At 37.4% G+C, this 22,625-nt stretch overlaps 1 protein-coding gene and 1 long non-coding RNA gene across 2 annotated transcripts in view; one reads left to right on the top strand and one right to left on the bottom strand.

Moving 5' to 3' along the window:
* Positions 1 to 873: 873 nt before the first annotated feature.
* CCDC90B (coiled-coil domain containing 90B) overlaps positions 874 to 22,625 on the bottom strand; it is a 38,935-nt gene continuing 17,183 nt past the window's right edge. The window contains exons 4-9 of the mRNA XM_032359667.1: positions 16,840 to 16,941; positions 16,187 to 16,228; positions 16,031 to 16,102; positions 15,892 to 15,945; positions 14,686 to 14,800; positions 874 to 2,306 (exon numbers count right to left, since the gene is read on the bottom strand). Of these exons, the coding sequence (XP_032215558.1) occupies positions 2,251 to 2,306; positions 14,686 to 14,800; positions 15,892 to 15,945; positions 16,031 to 16,102; positions 16,187 to 16,228; positions 16,840 to 16,941 (441 nt within the window). The 3' untranslated portion in view covers positions 874 to 2,250. The remainder of the gene's footprint in view (positions 2,307 to 14,685; positions 14,801 to 15,891; positions 15,946 to 16,030; positions 16,103 to 16,186; positions 16,229 to 16,839; positions 16,942 to 22,625) is intronic.
* Positions 2,297 to 14,691, top strand: LOC116599684. The gene is made up of 4 exons (XR_004289449.1): positions 2,297 to 3,799; positions 6,945 to 7,011; positions 8,054 to 8,199; positions 12,702 to 14,691. It is a non-coding gene; the product is annotated as an uncharacterized LOC116599684 (long non-coding RNA).

The following is a 22,625-nucleotide window of genomic DNA, read 5'->3' as shown; positions in this document are numbered from 1 at the left end:
ACCTAGACTGTAGGTAAGTGAGAACGTAAACCTCTTTGTTCTTAAACCATTATTATTCTGGGTCAATTACAGCCACTGAATCAAAATTGTAATACAACCCTGAAATTATATATATTTAGTCATAAATCACATATATGTATTATTGTCCGGTTATGCAGGTGTTATATAACATCCTGTTGTGTGTCCTGTTATGTGGTATTTCCCCACCACAACCAATTCTTGGATTTTCTGGACACCATTTGGGTGTTCCAACATTTCAGTTCTGACACTAACTTCCCAGTTAGCGTCCAACTCCACAGGTTGAGCTCAGTCCCAAAAGAATGTCGCCACTTCAGACACCCTTTTGCAAGTCCCACTTTGTCACGGATACTTCTGACTAATCAGCAGTTCAGGAAACCCCCTCCTCAGGTTCCAGTTGGTTGGAATGACCATTATAATAGAAAGGATACATCCCAGGAACAGCCAAATGGAGGAGATGCAGATGGCAAAGTGTGAGTGAGAGGTGCATGGGTCTTCCACCCTCCAAGCACCCTGATGTGTTCCTTGGATTGGCCAGTGGGAACTGAACTCAACCTTCAGCTCCTCTCCTGTCTTCTTCCTTTCCCAGCAGTTGTGTTGGGAGGTCAGGGAGTCTGAGAGTTCCAGTCTATAATCACGCCTTGGTCTATCTGGCAACCAGTCCCCACTCTGAAATTATAGAAGGGCTCCCGGCCGCATGTCCTCTCAGCATACAGAATACACACTTACTATTCAGGAAATCTGGAGGATTTTAGGAGTTTTGTGCCAAGAGAACAGAAGCTTGTAACTACCCCTATCAAGAAAGTGCAAGGGTTTTAGGAGATCGTGCCAGAAATTGGGGACAAAGACCAAATATATATAGATCTCTATATATTTCCACATTGTTTTTTACACAAAAATTGGAGTGAAGATGTTAGATGTAAGTACAAATGTTTTTCCTCATGCCTTAGTTGTCTGTCCATCTCTTGACACACAGGCTTCAACTTGTAGGTGATGAGAGCACTGAGTAAGAAAGAGCCTACCTGGCATATGACGACTGTGTAGCTTGTCTGCTGTACAGCCTTGGCAACCACGGTTGTAGGAAGTTACAACCGGGTGACCTTAACTTCATTTAGCTTGTTTTTTTTAGCTGTAAAATAAGGATATTACCACCCACCTAAGAGGACTGCTTTGAAAAAAGAAAAGGTGAGCTAATATAGATTATTTAGCATATTCCCTCTTGTATAGTCAATGGCAGCTCTTATTCAACAACAACAATCACTAAGTTCAGCGTTGGTGACCACTGCTTTTTCCATTGCTTGGGTTTTTTTCTTTATATTAAAAAAAATTACATACTGTTAAATATTCATGTATCTAAATTCTTGAAGACTGACAAAAATGGGAATTATAAACTTTGATCTGTTTTTCAAATACATTAAAGGGTTTTTACTGACTCTTCACTGGTCCCTATATAATCCTGCTTGGTCTACTTAGTCACCAAGTAGAACTTTATTGAATTTAAGTGAATCATTAAAAAAAACAAAAAAAAACACCTCTTCATTTTATGTAATAAATTTAAGATGGGCCCCTAAGAAGCAGGGATAAACTGGTATTTGTAAATTCAAAAATTTTTAAGTATATGTAATAATCAGAGCTCAAGACATAGCAACTTGAAGATTTCACACCAGGTGTCCTACAGTTGCACTAGGGCACACATTATTTTAAAGTTCCTTGTTTTAATTTACTGCCAAGAAACCCAGTCTCCATATATGGTAAGTTGTCTTGAAAATCCAAACAACTTTGTTAGAACAAGATTTTATTTTCTATGAAAAAGTAACTGTGCAGCAGTTACCAGGGAAGCTGAATACAATAACAAGTATGTAGGCTTGGGAGTAGTTTTTAAATTTGCAGCAGACATCAAAGAAATCCTAAATGATACACATTTGTTCAAGCAAACACAAGAGAACTCTGGATCAGTTTCTATGAACCATGAAAAGGGTAAAGACAAAAAGCCTCTTTATCTCAATCAGGTTTTGAATGATAGCTTTTTAACATAATAAAATAAATAAAGGCACACAAAACACCAACTCAAAGCGTATCTTCCCACTTAAAAATATTTTTTTAGTCCATATGTACTCTGAATAATCTTGCTGTATTGAGTATCTCCTGCAACTTCCATGTTCAGAGTAAACGTAGCCTGGCGTAGTGTTCTCAAGTCTGCGGCAGCAGCGGCATACTGTCATAGTTTCTCAACTATTTCCAGATTCTGTAAAATCCCAATGCTATTGCCAGGCAAGTAAACACTGAGGCTGTGAAAAGATACCATGTTATAGATCACGCATTTGATACTATTTTGCAGAGACAAACACAATACTGTCATCTTCAAATTAAACGAAGAGCACAGAACCAAGGAAATCCCACCAATTTTCTAACTTCAGTGTTTTGTTCCCAGAAAAATTATGCTAGGGGTAAAGTATATCCTTTAGGGCACAATAAATACCAATTTTAAAAAGCTTCCTATACTTTAAACGAGATTAAGGATGACAGTTTACAAATTATGTCAGTTAGAATCTATAATTAGTGCTTCAAGTCATTAGCATTACATTAACCATGACTACTTTTAAGTAATTATGCAATCTAATTTTAGATCTTGTAAGTGAGAAAACCTTACCTGTATTAAGAAATGATGTAGTTAAGCTGATTAAATAGACATCCATATCATCCATAAAAGTATGCCTTTTCAGTACATTTAAAAACAATTTCATGATTATAAAAAATTTATAAGAGAAATTTTAATGAAAATCCTCTAAAAAATTACAGGTAGAAGAAAAGGCTTTTAAAGTAGTTAATATGCCACTGCTCTTTTATATATGGACATTTTGAAAACTTTTGGTTCTCTAAGAAACTGAATCCGTGTGAAGCTTTTAGGGACTCCCTAGTTTCTAGTTTGTTTAAACAGCCTTGACTTTTAAAATAGAGACCCAGAGATAAAGGGCAAACTTTTATGACTAAAGATTCAAGAAACAGCCTTCCATAGTAAAGCGACTGTAATTTAAACACATAATTCCACACATTATCCTATTTGATCTTAATAACTAATTGAAATTTGGTTAATGACAAGGTCCTTATTTATTTTTTCATTTCCTTAATTTTAAGAAATGGGATTAGGTCTAAATCACAGAGGGAGGCTGGATATTGAGGAAAAAGAGTAACATTTAAGTTTCTTGTCGGTTACACACTCTGGTCAATTATCCATTCATCCATTTGATCCTGATACTCTTTACCATGTTCCATGGCAGTGTGCTGAGCAATTACATACATTACCTTATTTAACCACAGTTAAACCATGTAAGATTGGTGATATTATCCCCTTGTAGAGAGAAGGCAACAAGTCCAAAGTTACAAACTGCTGGCAAGTGGTGGAACAAGGACTCAACATTATGTGTACCTGAGTCCAGAGTTATTGTTTAAAAACCATTCTGTTCATCTTATCCCTTGCCCAAACTGAAGGATTCAATCTGATTTGTCATTTCTTGAGCCATATAGTGCTGTGTAGGTGATTAAGCTCTCTGTTAACCCAGACAGCTGATAAATTTTCTTTGCCTACCAAATAAACGCTTATTTACTGTGGAGGCGGCATTTCAATCATTTTTAGAATATATAACACAATGGTTACTATATTGAAGTTTCTGTTGTGAGTGGTTACCACGTCTCATTGGTGTTCTTTTGCTACCCAGGTTGCTTTCCCCTTTGTTTATCTTTCATGGCCTGTCAAGGACACATCCCTGCATAGGATGCTCAGGTGAGCATGTACATGTTACCTCATCAGTACTCTGTAATGTTAGCTTGTCTTCTTACTTGTCTGTTTGGAACAGAATCTGCTGCATTAACTATACAGATCACAGGGAACGACCATTATCTTATAGCTCTTATCTTCTTGGCAATAGTGACTTGGGTCAAAGAGTGGTGTCTGACTCAAATAGGGCCATTCACACGCCTTCCCAGGGATTTTCTGAATTGGAAATAAGGAAAGCGGTAATTTTTCTTCGTTGGTGAAACTTGAATCATAGGAGTCTAGAAGCTACTAACAGTCATGTTTCCAATGGAGGGAAAAAGATGGCATAAGAGAAAAAGGCAGATATTCAGAGACAAGATACAGAGTAAACTGTGATTCCAATTATCTCTGAGGTCAAGCTGTATCTATCTGTGCCCTTCCATAATTCAATATGTAAACTAATACATTTTCTTTTTATGCCTAAGTTAGTTCAAGTTGGATGTATCATCACTAAAAGTAAGTCTTGACTGACAGATGCTGGAAAACCAAATAACCAAACTGATTACAATTTATAATTTTATAGGGATTTCTTTTCTAAGGAAATCCCAAGATCTTGAAAAGCTGGGGCTTTATTAGTATCTTTTTTTATTTTCCCTCTCTGCTCTTGATTAAATTCAGTATGTGCGTAAGTGGAATATTACTGTTTTCTTGGCAACATCTCAGGTATTCTACATGCAATGGATCCACTCATGATGTTAATTTACCACCAAGAGTATGGGATTTTAATTTCCTAAAAGGCTTAACAGTAACAGCAGCAATAACAGATTTGAAGGTTAAGGTAGAAGAAAGAAAATGCCTTCAGAATGGCTGGTTGCAAATCCTTTGTGAAAAAAGGAAAGGAAGTAAACTCAGAAAAAGTATTTTTGTAAACAATGATGTATTAAATTCTTTTGTCACTACCACTGAATTCTATTCAATTCTGCCTTACATTCAGCCACTACTGAAAGAAAGCTTTCTGGAGACCACCATCTTCAAACTGAGGGTAAAAGGGACTTTAAGAGACCGATCTAGGTAAACACTCCAGAGTCAGGTCAGTGGAATCTGAGGCTCCTCCTAACCTGGGCTGCTCTGAGATCTATTTTGAAAATGGGAATGAACACTGCAAACTGGGCTATTTTGTAACTTGTGAATCACCAGTGAACTGAAGATCTCTGGTTCCAGAGACTTTGCTAGAATAGTGGTTTTCAAAACTTACTTTAGCCTTAGAACTCTTTTTCAAATGAATCTTCAACAGAAGCTAGGTATTTTAAAAAGATAAAATATGTTAAAAGATTCAAGTTGAAGAGAGGAAGGGAGGTATTATGAGCTGAAGGCTGGGGGCTCCACATTTACTCTCAGAGGCTGCCCAGAAAACCACTGACGGTATAATCAGTTTTATTTTGGACAGTTCAGTAATATAAACCATTTTAGATGTGCATATCTTTTGGTCCCCCAACTTTAGATGTTCCTGAACAATTATATAGAACTACTAGCATAAGGGCACAAAGATATGTGTGTGTGTGCACACATGCGTCACACACGACTGTTGGGTATAATATCATTTCTAATAATGAGAAATCAGGAGCACAATGTTTGCTAACAGAGGTCTGGAGAAATTAGAGCATTTTCATACAATGGAATACTTTCTACTAAAAAGATACATATGTACAGATTTGCAAAGATAAAACATTTGGTTAAATTTGAAAAAGCTGTAGTCTGTATAATACAAATCCAGTTATTATTTGTAATAATCTGCAATACTTATATGCAGAAAACAAAGCCTAAAAAGAAATATATTCTAATAGTAAAACATAACTTTTTATAAAAAGAAAGAAAGCACTATGAAAGTAGGGCACTCTTCTCATTCCTTTGGGTTCTGTAACTGGGTCAGGGCACATGGTACTTGAGGAGCTCAGTATGTGACAATCTAATTTTTGGGTCTCTAATATTTGTGCTCAGCTGGATTCAAAGTAAAAGGTAATTTTCCCCCTATTCTTGCCATGGTTTTTGCCACTGTTTTAGTGACCTTTCTCTGTAAGTCCCCTAAAGTCCTTATGGAAGAACATAGGAATAAAGTAAAATTTTCATTTTGTTTCCATTATGGAACAACCAATTTATCTCTGTATCACTTCGTACTTGTATTTATGTATTTCTTTGATATCCATATGCCTTTTCCTATTAGTAGGTTGCAGAGTCCCAGTAAACTTATATCCTAAACTTAGTACTGTTAAACTTCTATTCTTCCAGCACTACCCAGTGATAAAGGAAACATGTTCTAGATCCTCTTTTTTTTCTTTTGTGCTCCATGGTTACCGTGGGAGATAGGAGCCAACAGGTCTCAATATCAAATGACAACAATTATTTTCTCTGACAAAACATTAAAAGGAAAACCAGGGGCCCCAAATAGGATCACTTAGGCCAAGTCCCCAGACTGGAGCTTAGTATCTGACTGTAGTTTGAACCTTAGTGTGGTCTTAACCAGTCAGCCAGGAGTTTTGTGGACCAGCAACAAGTCTGCCACATATGTCCTCTCCATCCCCCACAAGATGATGTAATCTGCAAAAGATTCCGGGCTCTTCCACTAGGGGAAAGTGACTGCCTGGAATAATCCTTTTGCTAATAACCCACTTGCTCCTCTCTCCTTTTTTTTTTTTTTTTAAAAAAAGATTTTTATTTATTTATTTATTTGACAGAGAGAGAGAGAGATCACAAGTAGACAGAGAGGCAGGCAGAGAGAGAGAGAGAGGGAAGCAGGCTCCCTGCTGAGCAGAGAGCCCGATGCGGGACTCGATCCCAGGACTCTGAGATCATGACCCGAGCGGAAGGCAGCGGCTTAACCCACTGAGCCACCCAGGTGCCCAACTCCTCTCTCCTTTTTACCTTTTTTTCCCTTAAGTTTTATTTAAGTAATCTCTATACCCAATGTGGGGCTCAAATTCACAATACCAAGATCGAGAGTCACAAGCTCTCTCAACTGAGCCAGCCAGGTACCCCAAAACCGTACATTTTGTACAACTCCTGGGAGCTCCCCTCTACTGGCTAAGTAAGATGCTGCCCAATTTAGGAATGATTTAATACAGCCAATTAGATCCTCAAGTCTACTCAGTTTTTTTTTTTTTTTTTTTTTAAACAGAATTGGCTGGCAGTGGTGGGATCTGAAGCAAATATCTATTGGCATTTAGGAACGATGAGAAACACAGGTATGGCACCCTGCAAATGCTATGAGTTCACTGTCTTTCTTGCCATATGGGGGCCTTTGGTATATCAGTTTCAGCTCTGCTTTTTGCGTTCAAGCTACCCATCTAATTGGTGTTCCACTCCAGGCTTGATGACTCAGTCTAGACTAACAAAAGAGGCTCTACTGGAGCACCAATCCTCAGCCCTTGGTTCAGTCTATAATTCAATGTTGGAATCCTTCCCCTAATCCTTCTCCTAAATCCTTATTGGGGTTTACTGGTTTAGTCCTTTCCTCATTTCTAGTCCACAGTCTACTTGAGTCCAGTTTGGGAAGTGCTGGTGGTATGCATGGCCTCTTGGACAGTCTGTAGTGACATATTTTGGTTACTGCTGGTGTGCTGAGGTTCATGTTTATTTGTCTTTTATGTAAAGGCCTTTAACTTTTCACAAGCAAAATAAGACATTTCATTGTTTTGACTCCCCCAAGTTTAAAGGATTTATACCAAGATGCTTTTCTGATTCAGGATTCACTCCTTTTGGCAGATCCCTATTTCCCTGTTTAGGGATAAAAATAAATGAGGCTATGGTCATGAACTTCTCCTTAATTCTTAAATTATTACAAAATCTGCTGCTAAAAAATTAGCAGCCCACCAAAGATCCTTAGATTCTGTAGCCAAAGTTGTCCTTGATAAGAGACTAGCTTGATTATATTTCAGCTGAGCAAAGTGGTTGGTGTCTATGCTCTGGTAACCACCTGCTGTGCCTCGACCAACACTTACGGGGAAGCTGAAACTCAGTTATAGAAGATCAAAGAACAAGTTGCTTGGCTTAAAAAGATAATTCCCTCCAGAGTCTCTGACTTGTTTGGATTTTGACTGGTCCCTATGGATCTTCCTCCCCTTTCTATCTGCAGGATCTGTAACCCCTCTCTTTAGCTCAGGAGGTCATGTAAGCCTCACGTTGCCTGTCTTTGGATTTTCAGGTCTTTGGATTCCCTATGTACATATGAAACCAAATTTGAATTTCTCTCATTAATGCTTCATGTCAATTTGATTCTGCATCCAGCCAGAAGAACCTTGAAGGGCGGACATTCATCCTTCCTGACAGTTGGCATAAAGAGCAGGATGTTTTAAACTCACTGGATACCACTCTCCCCCAGCATTGCTGCAGCAGAGAGATCCTTGGGAAATCTGACATATAGCCAGCGGAAGGTAAGATTTCTTATCACTTCTGTCTCCTGGAATCTCTATGAAGTCTGAGTCAAGAGCAGTAGTGGTGAGAACACTTTTTCTAAATGAAAATGAGCAGGAGAAACTATTTGTGGAACTAGTTCCTTAGGCTTAGTGACTCTTGGTAAATTTGGTAGACTCCTTGTTTACGGATCCATTTCATCCCAGGAACTTTGTTTTCCTGTGTCTTTTATGTCATTTGTCATAGGTGAGGTAAAAGCTGTTGCTAAGGGACATCTTGGAAGCCAAAGCCACCAAACTGGTGGGGATGGGTTTGGCACTTAAAAGCCAGTAGAGTGCTTGCCACCTAGCTGAGAGACTCTAATGCTAGGATAAGTTGGTCATGGATGCTTAGATTGACACAAGTCACTTGCCAACTTCCAGAAAGCTTCTGTGCAACAAGGTACACTATAAAACACAAAATCCACCGCATAAGCCTCCCAGATATTAGTGTAGCTCCAAAAATCCCAAGGCTTAGCTACAATAAAAACTGGATGGTTTTTTTCCTTTTGTCTTATTCTATGTCCTAAGAGCTTGGCTTTGTGATCACTGAGAATATTCTTTTTGGTCTCCGCTATCCAGAGGGTGTACCTTGATGGCCACTTGAATTGGCGGGTTCTCAGTCTGTCTAGCTATGCCAGCTCTTAGCAGAGTTTCTTGTGAGAGGTCCCAAGCCATGGGGACATTTGTTCACTGTTACTGCTGGAAAGTCCCATTCCTAGGTGGCACCTGCCTGGTGTCACAAATTAGTGGGTTTGTGACGGGAGGAGTCTCAAATTTTTGTGGGAGATCAGAGATGGTTTTCATTGCATTATCCTTACTACCTGTGCAATGAAGGCCTTTTCTTCCTTAGATTAATTTTGGATCACAGGGGCTACATTATCTCCACTTTTCTCTGAATGCTTTTGGCTAAGCCATTTAGTTACTTCTAACAGATGTGAGTTACTACTGATAGATCTCATTTGTCAATGCCTAGACAGTGGATCCTTTAAATTGGCTATATTTTAAAAATACCTATTTAAATGTAGCTCTCAATTGTATTAGTATAATGGCTAGCCTTAGGGACTCCCCTGACAAAATGAAGAGAAATCACACTTCAGACAAAAATCAATGTCCATATCCAACATAAATGCCCCTTCTTAAAATCCAGTCTCATCTGACTATTTTCACATCCATTTCCCTATAGGAGTAACAGAGAACTCTGGCCTAATCTCTAGGTTAAAAGTATATAGGTTGCTCATATAAATGCTGAAAGCCAGAAAAGGAATGTTAACAAAAGCACCCAACACTGGTAGTAAGTGTCTTTGCTTCTATCTTCCAGGGCTCTGAAATCAGGCTTTGCCAGTTTTAGGAATTTCTATGCAACGTCCTTTAGAAGTAGATCCTAGACCACCTGCCACAAAAGAAATTGTGTTCCCTGGACAGCAGAAAATCTTTTAAACTATAGAGCCCTTTCACCTCTACTTTCAGAAGATCCTGCCAAATTTAGAGAAGAATTAAAAAGATTAATGGCTATTCACAGCCCCTCTATGGAGAGGAACAATGACCACAATTTTTCCTAGCTCCTCCTACAAATGGTTTGCAAAGGGCCAATACTCAGGGGCTAATAGAAAAGCCAGGGTTGAACTATACACCCAGAAAAAAGGGTTTTGTTAAAGTGCTTCAGAAAGATTTTACAGAAGCATAAAGTTTCTGATTCCAATTTTAGTTAAAATTCTGATATAAAGCAAATTTAGTTCAAAAAACAGACCAATCCCCTGACATTCAGGACACAATCCAATTTTATGGAAATTAGTAACAACTGTCTTTGTTTTACAGATCTCTGAAAAAGTAGAAATGTAACTCTAGAAACAAAGCCCACCAATGCCTCTTAGAGTGTCTATAGCTTTCTAAGATTACAATATCGAACTAAACTGTCCTGCACTTAAGAAAAAATGCCAAATCTTAAAGAGCAATCTGAAACTCTGAAGGAAAAAACTTGTTTTGCATTCTTTCACTGTCCCTTGAAATTCTTAGGTCTTTAAAATGTAAACACAACCCACAACTGCCTGTGACTGAAAATTAAAAACGCCAACTTCTAAAAGGGCTTTTGTGGCAGACTCTAGCACCGCTGGTAACAAACTGGTACATTCTATCTCCACCTTAGAGAAAACTTGGATGATCTCTTCAAACCTCTGGGATGTAAATTTCCTACCCCTCTCAGAAGAGAGCCATTGTTTGAAATACCAAGGTCAGGGAGAAGTTTTTCAATGGGGTGGGGTCTTTGGAAATCAGGCCTTTAATTAATGTCCTCTAGATAGGTGTGAGTTAAAACAAAAGTTATAAAGAAAAGGTGCAAACAAAAGACTTATATTTGTCTATATATGCTATAAATGTGAGATTTTTTTCTGCCTCTGGGTGGTAATACCAAAATTTGTAAAAGAGCTCTATTTTAGTGGTTTGAAGACAAGTGCTTGTTAAGGACTGGGTGTTCTAAAACTCAGAAAGCTAGAAACCTATCCACATGTTTTCAAAGTTCATGTGATTATTTAGTATTGTTGGTTAAAGACATATCTATTATGCATGTGTTTAGAAAGAGTTAAATATGTTCATGTTACCTTTTTTGCAAAACTTAACAGAAAGTAAGTTTAGGACAGTGGTTGACTTTATAAAGAAGTTTTGTGGGTAGTCTGAACATAATTCTTAAGAACAAGTAAATAAACATAAAAAAGGTTTGTATGTAAACTTTTAAAATTCTTCCATAATCTTTGGTAACCTGAAACTTTAATGTTTTGCTAAGTTAAAATAACGAATTAAGATAAACTCATTCAATTATCTACTTCTTTCTTATTATAGAAAGACTAAAGATAAATTTGGATGTTGGAAAATGTTTTGTGCTTTGCTATGAAGGACATGTTTCTAGACATACAGTTTGCAACTGCTTATAACATAGTTTTCACTAGAAATTAATTTCTAAGAGTTAAGGGGAAAACTGTATGTAAGGAAAAGTCAGAGTATGAGGAATAAGAACTGTGTCCTTAAACTGCAGTATGCAACTGATGTTGGCCTTCTCTGACTTGAAGTCTCAAGTGACCAAGGAGAAATCAAACAGGCAGAAGCAGAAAACGAATTAAAACAGAGGCATGCAAGCAATATTTTCTAACAATCAGATGTGAGAGAAACTTCAATTTTAAGGACTGTAACAGATTATATTTTGCAGATACAAAAGGGAGAGGGTATATGTGCTTGTATGCAGTTCTGAGCAGTTCTTTTCAGAGCAATACGAAAGACGGTCTCCCAGGCTATAGTCCTTGGTGAGACAAAAAAAGCATTTACTAACCTACTTTGAGGTTGGTTTTCTTTCAGCTGACAAAAACATAGCTTTGCTGAATGAAAAGATAATTTTGTCCTAAAGTGAGGGCGGTTAAAGAGGGAAAACTTATGACAAAATCTGAATGTAAAAAATAAAGCTGGATAAGGTTTATGGAACAATAATTTTAGAAAAGAATTTTACGTGTGATCAGTACTGGCTAAGATTAGGATGAATTTAAGTAAGCAAATAATTTTCTTGAACTATTGGTCTGCTCTTAGTAAGAAACTGTAAACAAAGCTTTTCTTTACCTTTAAAGTCATCTGCCAAGAAAACAAGGATTCTGTGTTTGGTTATCTTTTAAGACTTAAGAAAACTTAGTCAATATTAAAAGAGCTAAATTTTGCTCACAACAACTTTACCACTTCTCTTTGATTTTGAAATCTTTTATTGTCACTTGGGCTAAATAATTACATGCTATTTCATAATAATTAAATGTTCAAACCTTTTAAATAATTTTTTATGTTTCTGGATCATAATAAAAACTTTAAAAAATTTTGTGAAAAGGTGGTATAGTAAATTGCAGCGGAAGCATTGCAAAGTGACACTAAACCCTCTTAGATTGTTTGTATAGACATGTTAGTAAAATTAGTGAAACTCCTAAAAATCTGGTATCTTCATATGTTATCTTGAAGTGTTGTATATTATAGACAAAACAATTTCCTTATCAACTGCATTGTAATGAAGTCTAACCAGATCTATAACCATGGTCATCTTTAAGTTACTCTTTTACTCTGATGGTAATGCAAATGTCCTCAGTGAGACTCACATAAAGAACTCTGAGTATAAGTTTCCAATAATCTTAAAATCATAAATCCGAACCAGGTAAGAATTTCTGAACTAGTAAAAAAAAAAAAAAAAAAAAAACAGATTCAAGCAGAATAAGAATAAATTGGTCTGAATGAACTAAGAATTATTTTTATGACTTTGAAACACTGCTGACTTTTTAAAATGTTTTGTTTTTTCAGACTGAAGGAAACTTTTCTTAAGCTAATTGATTTACAGCAATTTGGAACATTCATCTCCAGCATTCAGAAACCCATTGAGTATTCTCAGAGTCCGTTCTCCTTTTAACAGGACACACTGGGTAAACTGGTTATATGATCCAGGCTCTGACTGCAATGTCCTATTTTAGACACAGATTTATACAGACTCAGATATGACCAGACAGCTTTAAGGATTTTATGGAGCCTATAAAGCCCCCTTGGAAATATCAGCCTGATAACTATTGCTTATGGAGTTCTCAGCAACTTTACCAGGTAAGAAAAGAAGATCATTTCCTGGCCAGTGCAGGAACCTAGAGAAAAGAATTCACCCAAATCTATAGGTACTGCAGGTGAAGTCTAATGGCAACTGACAATTTAATCTGGAGATTTCTTATGAATAGTTCCAGCAAAGCAGGTTTAAAGAGCCTATATGGTCAACTGCTATTCTTGCTGCACTTAAGTAAATTAATCAGGCCATGTTCTTTTAAAACCAAACTTATTTTGCAAACAAATTAGTGTCAATTTGGCTATCTTTGGTAGAAATGGTGATTACAGAAAGAAAAACACACCTGTGTATTAGATTTTAATACTACTCATCAAAAACTGGACTAGATCCAGATTACCTCTAGTTTCCTCCAATGACTAGCTAAAACTCTCTAAACTCATATTTTCAGTTTTTCTCCTACCCTTCTGACTAGGAATCATTTGAGAACTAAAACTGCACTCTTCCCTGAAGCCCTGCAAAGCAAATAAAAACAACTTGAGGTAACCTTCAGAAAAATCACACTACCTCCCATCTAGACCCTCTGCATCCCTATTGTTCTAGGGGCCACTCACAAGATCAGAGATATGTGGACTCTAAACCAGGAAAATCTGTCAGACTGTCACTTTTTACTCCCACTCCAGCTGAGGATATGTTCAGCTGGACATCTAGAAGTCAGGACTGGCTACCCTCAGAACTCAGAAACTTTGATCCAATCCTTAACCATTATTTCCTTTTGTTCTGAAACAGAACACCTGATTGATTATTTAATTAAATCACAGGCTCACTTTAAGAATATACCTGCATCATGGGCTCCTGAAGTGAGATTATAACTGAGCTGATCTATTGACAGTACTAAAAGACTGATTCAACAAGATGGAACAATCTACCAGGGCTCAACTTTATGTGTGTGAAACCAGGGATGTCTCAGAGGAAACTTCAAGTGCCAAGGGCAGGCACTAAGATGGGCCACTTTGTCCATGCCCATTACTTTCAGTTAAAAGCAGTCAAAAACCAGTAGATTTAGGAAAAACTCCTTACCTCCCCACCAAATGCCTATGTTTACAACTATAGAAAGGACAGCCTATACCCTGAGAGAGCTACTGAGATTCCTTTTTACCTAAGATGCTTATTTGTGTAACAGCAACCTTTATTTTCCAAACATCTCCTCTCACCTTCCTGCTAATGGCTGTCCTTCCCTTTATATCCTCAGAACCCCACCCCCCCATTCTTACCTCAGGATGTCATATAAGCCTCACATTGCCTGAATGTCTTTGGAATTTCATGTCTGTTTTCTCCTGTTAATCTGTCTCATGTCAATCTTAGTCCAGCTAGAAGGGCAAAGGACATTCTTCCTCCCCAGTAATACCAGAAAAAAGAACAACATAATGGTAACGGAGAGCAGCACTAACGTCTCAAATTTTGATCACATTTTTCAGTTAAGCTGAGACTGAGCAAAGGGGGAACTGTTAAACTACAGGCCCCAAATGGTGTCACTTAGGTCAAACCAGGGCTTAACACCTACATTAACTGCACTTTCAAACTTTCCCAGAAATGTAGTTTTAACTGAATAATGGGGGATCTTCCGATGAGTGAATGGGCCCTCTACACAGAAGGTAATCTGTGTAAGACCCCTTGTTTTTATCCTCAGAGGAAAGGGAGCTTGCCTGGAACAATCCTTTTCTTTTGCTAGTAATTTTCTTGCCCCACCTTTCTTCCTATAAAAACCTTCCATTTTGTACAATGCATCGGGCTTCCATACCCTCTAGTTGCTAGATAAGAGGCAGCCCAAATAATTTAAAAAAGTGAATTAGATCTTCAGATTTACTCCACTGATTTTTGTTTTTTAACAAGGGAGCAAATTGCCTTACCTGCAAGGTAGCGAATTGTTTCAAGCTTGTTAGACTCCATCAGTGTTTTCAAAGAAGCAATTTCAGTGTCAATCTTATTACTGGTCTCAGAAATAATACTTCTGGTTTTGGTATCCTGCAGAAAGTAAGAATGAGACAAATTTTGTCCCTGTGAATTATGGACACAAACATTTATATTAGAAACCCTTACTTATGAGCTAACTTTGTATTGCAAAAGTCTTAACTGGGGAAACAGTAAAAGCACAGTGATAGAAAAAAACATACGAACTTAGTTACAAACTGACAAAAAGAATAGACTACTTTTGATATTTAACCATGTTAAATACCCTAAGGGGTAGGTAGAAAGATAAGATGGCATATGGAGATTAGAAATTAGCTCTCAGAGAGAATCTGATTTCCTTGTTTATTTCTTTTATCTGGCCAAGAAAAGACCAGAATAGAATACTTGGAAAGACAAATGAGGCCTTCCCTTCTATTTAATTATAATTAAGAAAAAGTGATGCTCGTCGAGGCACATGTGTGGCACAGTCAGTTAAACTGCCACTCTTGGTTTTGGCTCAGGTTGTGATCTCAGGGTCAGGGTCATGAAACTGAGCGCTGCCTGTGGCTCTGAGCTCAGCACAGAGTCTGCTTAAGACATTCTCCTGCCTCTCTCTGGGTTGTGCACTTTCTAAAATCTTAAAAACAACAAAAAAAGAGTGATGTCTCTTCTGGTGGAATGTAGAACTTGTAGGCTGACTCAAAAAGCTGGGTTTTACTTAAGCCATAGAGATTAAACAAGGATCGCAATTTAGGAGAAGGTAAACAGTTGTAGAATATGGAGTTTAGAATCCAGGGTCCCATTCTGGCTCCAACACTTAGTAGCTAGGTGACTTTAATCTCCCTGTGCCTCATTTTCCAAACTAGCAAAATGGGAATAAAGGGGGCCTTTAGAGGCTAAGGAGTACAGAAGTAAAGCAAGCAAAACAGTATTTAATACATAATAAGCATTCGATAGATAGTTACTGTTAGCCTCTGCCTTCATTTAAAATGCTAGTTGTGAATCCTTGTCTTTCAAAAAATAGATCTTTTGTTTATAGAAATAATTTAGTTATAAAATATGTTACCAGGAAAGCTAGATTCTGACAGAGATCACAGTTCAGGTACAACACATATAAGGAGTTATACATGAGAATGGATAAAAGACATTTTTACATACTAGTTTACCTTGCTGGTAAATTCTGTGGTTGCTTCCATCAGTTTCTTTTCTTGATCTGTAAACTAAAGGATATGATCAATCAGGAGGTTAAAAAAAAGAGGCTAAAGGAATTAAGTTACCAAGAAGGCACATTTAGAAGCACATTACCATATCAGTTACTCTGCTCCTTTCTAGGTTGATGTCCAGTTTATTGTCTGCTCTGATTTGACTGGTTTCATTCTTTAAAGAAAACGAAAATATTAAGAAATCTCATAATGTTTGTTCTGAAATTAGTAAAATATTCTCAAGTGCTTAAGTACTTACGATCAGTTGTTGCTTAACTTGTTCCAATTCAGTTTTCATTTTCTAGGTATAAAGAAAATCACATGCAATTGCCATTACATCAAACATCTACAGCATAATTTATTCAACAAATCTGAAACCCTGCAATAGCAAAAACTGGACGATATCTATACATTTCTAATCAAGGATTAAGTATAACTACACAAAAAAGGAAAATATTTCATCATATTCAAAAAATTCTTATGAACAGTCAAAAAAAGTATTCTTACTTTACTTTTAAACCATGACTGATATTCTAAATTTAAAAATATTTAAGCTAGTAAACAAAATTCCAACTGAAGTATAAAGTTTTAACTGACAAAAGTTAGCACAGAATCATGTAAAATGGAAAATGTCCCATTAAATTCCAAGAACATTATATTGAGCTGTATGAGAAATTTTACATAATAAAGAGCTCAAAGATTTTCCCTTCCATATGACTTGTATACGTGTAAGGTACAACCCTTAATCTTTGTTCAAGAAACTGATTTATACATAGAAACTTAGTTACAGTTAAACATGTAATATACTTTGATCTATGACCACATAAAATCATTATTTGGTCCTACTCCTCACCAAGTGGAATACATGTGAAATCAGTTATTTTATTAGTAATGACCCAAAACCTGTATCACCTGATTCTCTGCTCTCAGATTTGCAAATTCACTTTTTTCTAGGATGACCATGTCTTTCCTGATGGAGTCCAAATGAGACATTAGTTGTTGTACTGTTATTTCCTGGAAAGCAAAATTAAAATAACAGTGATAATGAATGTCATCACCTTCCACAGAATTGTATTGATGAAACTTAGAAGAATCCGTTGTTATGCTACAAGGTATAATGTTGCTTGGCTAACTAAACAAAACCAAACCAAAATGAAAAGTTCTAGTCCAAGGTTGCCACATAGGAAGACCCTGAACTCCGCTCCTGAACTCAGCTCCTCCAACAAATTATACCTATTTCCTCCTGAAGAACAATAAAGGGCTAACCAAATAGCTTCTGCACAGCAAAAGATAAATCATATACAAAAAGGCAAGAGAGAGACAGAAACACAGTCATGAAGGAACCCCCAAACCTGACACTGAGAACCACAGTGGAGGGGATAATACTGAAGGACTATGAGCAGATCTGTCTGCCCTGGGATACAGAAAAAACAATGAGGTTTCAAAGGGTAACTAGAATATAAAAGATCCTGCCCCAGAACTCTGCCAAGCAGTGTAGGGGCTTGTGAGGGGCTGGTGAGCATCACTGTCTTCCCTGTCCACCCTGAGAGCACACATACAAGTAGGTCTATAGCCAGCTTACTACTTCAGCAGCACCAGGCCCCTGACCCAAACCAACACAGTGTCCGTGAAGGTGGCCCCAATGGAGACCACAGCAGAACACCCATGGTCAGTGTTCCCAACAGCTGACTCACAAAGGTGACACAAGCGCAAAGCACCCCAGAATAATCCAGACCCCCACCACTTCACCTCCAGATAACTTGCCAGGACACCCCCGGTTCAGAGCATCCCAGGCCCTTCCAAATTAACTCACACCCAACCAGGGTGCCACCTGCATGAAGGGTCTTGGGAAGCCCTGGTCCATGCTCAGTAAAACTCAAGTTGTCCTGCCCAGGGCACTAGCTCCATGGAGAGCCCCAAGCTGCCCAGAATGAAACCTCTTCAGCTTCAACTGTCTTACCAGGGAGGCAAAAACCCTGGGAATGTCTCCAGATAATACCTACTATAGCACCAGCTGTCTGGCCAGGGGGCACTCTATGTGGAGAGGCGTGAGACTGTCCTGGCCTGTACGTGCTTTGGTTCTGTACATCCCACCCAAGTGGCCCTAACAGGAAGTGCCCCAGGACCCAAGTCCATGACATCCACACATTCAGAAAGCCAGCTAAAGTCACCAGGCACACATTCTCCACAGGCAATGACTACACAGTATCATTCTACTTTGGAAAAGCAGCTGTTGCATATAATTCACAGAAAAAAAGCAAGAGGAGGAGACAAAGGAGTCTACTTCAAACAAAACCAAAACCTTGGAAACAGGACTAAATAGAATGGAAATAAGAAATATGCCTGATAAATAGTTCAAAATTATGGACATAAAGATGCTCACTGGATTGGACAATGGGGTTGATAAACTTACTGAGAACTTGAACAAAGAAAATTTAACAAGAATGCATCAGAGTTGAAGAACACAATATCTGAAATGAAAGATGAACTAAAGGGAATCAACAGATAAGAGGATAGAAAAGAACAGATTAGTGAAATGGAAAAGAGGGCAATGGGAAGAACCCAAGCTGAACAGTTAAAAAATTAAAAAAAAAAAAGAAAGGTTAAGGGATCTCCTGGACAACATCAAGTGAAAAAACATTTGCATTATAGGGGTCTGAGAAGAAGAAAGGGAAGGGTGCAGGCAGATAAGTTATTTGAAGAAATGACAGATGAAAACCTTTCTTACCCGGGGAAGGAGACAGACCTCTAGGTTCAAGAAGTGTAGAGAAGCACTAAAGATGAGCCCAACGAAGTCCACACCACAAATAGTAATTAAAATGTCAAAGATAAAGGGGAGAGGTTTAAAAACCAGAAAGAGAGAAGCAGTGAGTTACATACAAAGGAAATCTCAGACTCTCAGCTGATTTCCCTGCAGAAACTATACAGGCCAGAAGGGGACAATATGATTTATTCAAAGTGCTTAAAGTTGTAAAAATCTACAACCTGAATACTCCACCATCATTCAAAACTGATGAATTTTCCAGAAAAACAAAGTTTTAAAAAGTTCATCACCTTTAGAGGCCTTATAAAAAAAATACAAATGGCGATTCACAGACCTATACCCCTGGGGCTAATAATACATTATATGTTTATAAAAAAATAAAAAATTAAAAAAAATACAAATGATTTCTTTGAGGGGAAGAGGCCATAATTAGAAGAAAATTATGAAATGAAAACTTCCATGGGTTAAAGGTAGTAAACACTTAAAAAGTACGCTTGAAGATTAAAAGATAGAAATAGTAAAGCCCATTATATTTAAAAATCAGTTAAGCGTGGGGCGGCTGGGTGGCTCAGTGGGTTAAAGCCTCTGCCTTTGGCTCAGGTCATGATCCCAGGGTCCTGGGATCGAGCCCAACACTGGGCTCTCTGCTCAGCAGGGAGCCTGCTTCCTCCTCTCTCTGTGCCTGCTTCTTTGCCTACTTGTGATCTGTGTCTGTCAAATAAATAAATAAAATATTAAAAAAAACAAAACAGTTAAGCGGACTCACAAACTAAAAAGATATAAAATATGACAACATATACATAAAGTATGGAAGCAGGAGATAAAAAATGAAGTTTCTTTTAGAATGTGTTTGAACTTAAGTAACCATCAACTTAATACAGACTGCTAAATACTTAGGATGTCATATATGAACCTTATGGCAACCACAAACCTAAAACCTGTAAGAGATACACAAAAAATAAAGAGAAAGAAAGCTAAGCAAAACACTAAAGAAAGTCATCAATCACAAGGAGTGAGAGCAAGAGACCAAGAAAGAAATGGAGAAGAAATACAAAAGCATCAAAATGGCAAAAAGAACATATATATCAAATAATTAAATGAAATGGTCTAAGAGTTTCAATCAAAAGACACAGGGTCACCAAACTGTGGAAAGAACCAAGATGCCCTTCAATGGACAAATGGATAAGGAAGATGTGGTCCATATACACTATGGAGTATTATGCTTCCATCAGAAAGGATGAATACCCAACATTTGTAGCAACATGGACGGGACTGGAAGAGATTATGCTGAGTGAAATAAGTCAAGCAGAGTCAATTATCATATGGTTTCACTTATTTGTGGAGTATAACAAATAGCATGGAGGACAAGGGGAGTTAGAGAGAAGGGAGTTGAGGGAAATTGGAAGGGGAGGTGAACATGAGAGACTATGGACTCTGAAAAACAATCTGAGGGTCTTGAAGGGGCGAGGTGTGGGAGGTTGGGGGAACCAGATGGTGGGTATTAGAGAGGGCACAGATTGCATGAAGCCCTGGGTGTGGTGCAAAAACAAAGAATACTGTTACGCTGAGAAGAAAAAAAAAAAAAGACAGGGTGACAGATTGGATTAAAAAAAATAAGACCTATCTAAGTGCAGTTTATAAGAAACTCACTTCAGTACTAAAGAAACATAGACTTAAAGTGAAGGGATAGAAAAAGATACTCTATGCAAATTGATGGGGGGGAGCAAACCAGAGTAGCAATAATTAAATCAATAAAAATAGACTTTAAAATAAAGACTGTAGGGGCACCTGGGTGGCTCAGTGGGTTAAAGCCCCTGCCTTCAGCTCAGATCATAATCCCAGGCTCCTGGGATAGAGCCTCATGTCGGGCTTTCTGCTCAGTATGAAGCCTGCTTCCTCCTCTCTCTGCCCGCCTCTCTGCCTACTTGTGATCTCTGTCAAATAAATAAATAAAATCATAAAAAAATAAAAAAAGGACTGTAACAAGAGACAAACAAGGGCATTACATTATAATAAAGGGATCAATCTAACAAGAGGTTATAATAATTATAAATATCTATGTACCCAACACTGGAGCACCTACTAATACATAAAACAAATATTAATAGATGAAGGGAGAAAGTGACAGTAATACAATCCTGGGAGACTTTAATACCCCACTTAGAACAACAGATAGATCATAAAGAATGAAAATAAATAAGGCAACAGTAGTTTTTCGGCGAACATATTAGACCAGAGGGACTTAAAAGATACATACCCCCAAACAACAGATTATCCATTCTTTTTAAGGGAACACATTACATTTTCCAGAACAGATCGCATGTGAGGCCACAAAACAAGTCTCACTAAATTTAATAAGACAATTCACAGTAATCTTTTCCAACCACAACATACGAAAACTAGAAATAAATCACAAGAATAAAAGTGTAAGAAACAAATAAATAGAGGTTAACCACATGCTGTGAAACAACCAATGGGTCAATGAAGAAATCAAAGAGAAAATAAAAAAAATACAAGGAGACAAATGAAAATGAACACAATGGTTTAAAATCCTTGGGGACACAGTGAAAGCAGTTCTAAGAAGGAAATGCATAGTTTAACAACCCTACCTCAAGAAACACAAAAAATTTCAAATAAATAATCTAACCCTACATGTAAAGAAACTAGAAAAAGAAGAGAATAAACCCCAAATCAGTAGAAGGAAGAAAATAAAGATGAGTAGAAATAAATGAAATGGAGACTAAAACCCCCAAAAGAAATAGAATAATGAAACCAAGAGCCAGTTCTTTGAAAAGATAAAAGTGATAAACTTTTAGCCTGACTTATCAAGAAAAAAAGGAGGACACAAATATAAAAATGAAAGAGGGTAAGCAACAACTGACACCACAGAAATACAAAAGATCAGAACAGAATACTACAAAGTTACATGCCAGCAAAATGGCCAACCTACAAGAAATACATAAATTTCTAGAAATACATAAACTGTCAAAACTGAATCACAAAGAAATAGAAAATCTGAAGAGACCCATTACTAGTAACGAAATTGAACTGATGATCAAAAAACCCCAACAAACAAAAGTCCAGGACCAGATAGAGTCACAGGTGAATTCTATCAAACATTTAAGCAAGAGTTTAACACCAGTTCTCCTCAAAATATTCCAAAAAATATTCCAAAAAAAAAAAAAGAGTAAGCTTCCAAATCCATTCTATGAGGCCAGCATTACCCTCATACCAAAACCAGTCAAAAACACTACAAAAAAAGGAAACAGGCCTGTATCAATGATAAACACAGATGCAAAGTTCTCAAAAAATATTGGCAAACTGAATTCAACAATACAGCAGGAAGATCATTTACCACGATTAAGTTTAATTTATTCCTGGGATGCAAGGATGGCTCAGTATTCACAAACCAGTCAATGTGGTACATCTCATTAATAAGAGGAAGGATAAAAACCACATCATCTTAATAGATGCAAAGAAAGGCATTTGACAAATTATATTATCTACCCATGATAAAAACTCTCAACAAAGTGGGTGTAGAGGGAGCACATAAAAAACATAATAAAAGCCATATATGACAGCTAACGTCATACACAGCGGTGAATAATGGAGAGCTTTTTCCTCTAAGATCAGGAAAAAATGAAGATGTCCACTCTTACCAGTTCCATTCAACACAGTACTGGAAGCCCTAGCCACAGCTATCAGGCAACAAAAAGAAAAGGCAGAGAAGTGCTGAAGAAGAAGTACAACTGTCACTCTCTGTAGATGAAACTATACAAAGAAAATCCTAAACTACACCCAGAAAATCCTAAGCCCGAAACACCGCCAAAAAACCTCTATGAGGAATAATAAGTGAATTCAGTAGAGTTGCAAGACAGAAAATTATTACCCAGAAATCAGGTGCATTTCTATACACTAGTAACAAAGTGGCAGA

This window comes from Mustela erminea, chromosome 9 (assembly GCF_009829155.1).
Source record: "Mustela erminea isolate mMusErm1 chromosome 9, mMusErm1.Pri, whole genome shotgun sequence".
Classification (NCBI taxonomy): Eukaryota; Metazoa; Chordata; class Mammalia; order Carnivora; family Mustelidae; genus Mustela; species Mustela erminea.
Note: the sequence above shows the minus strand (reverse complement) of the source record. Positions and strands in the feature narration are given on the sequence as shown.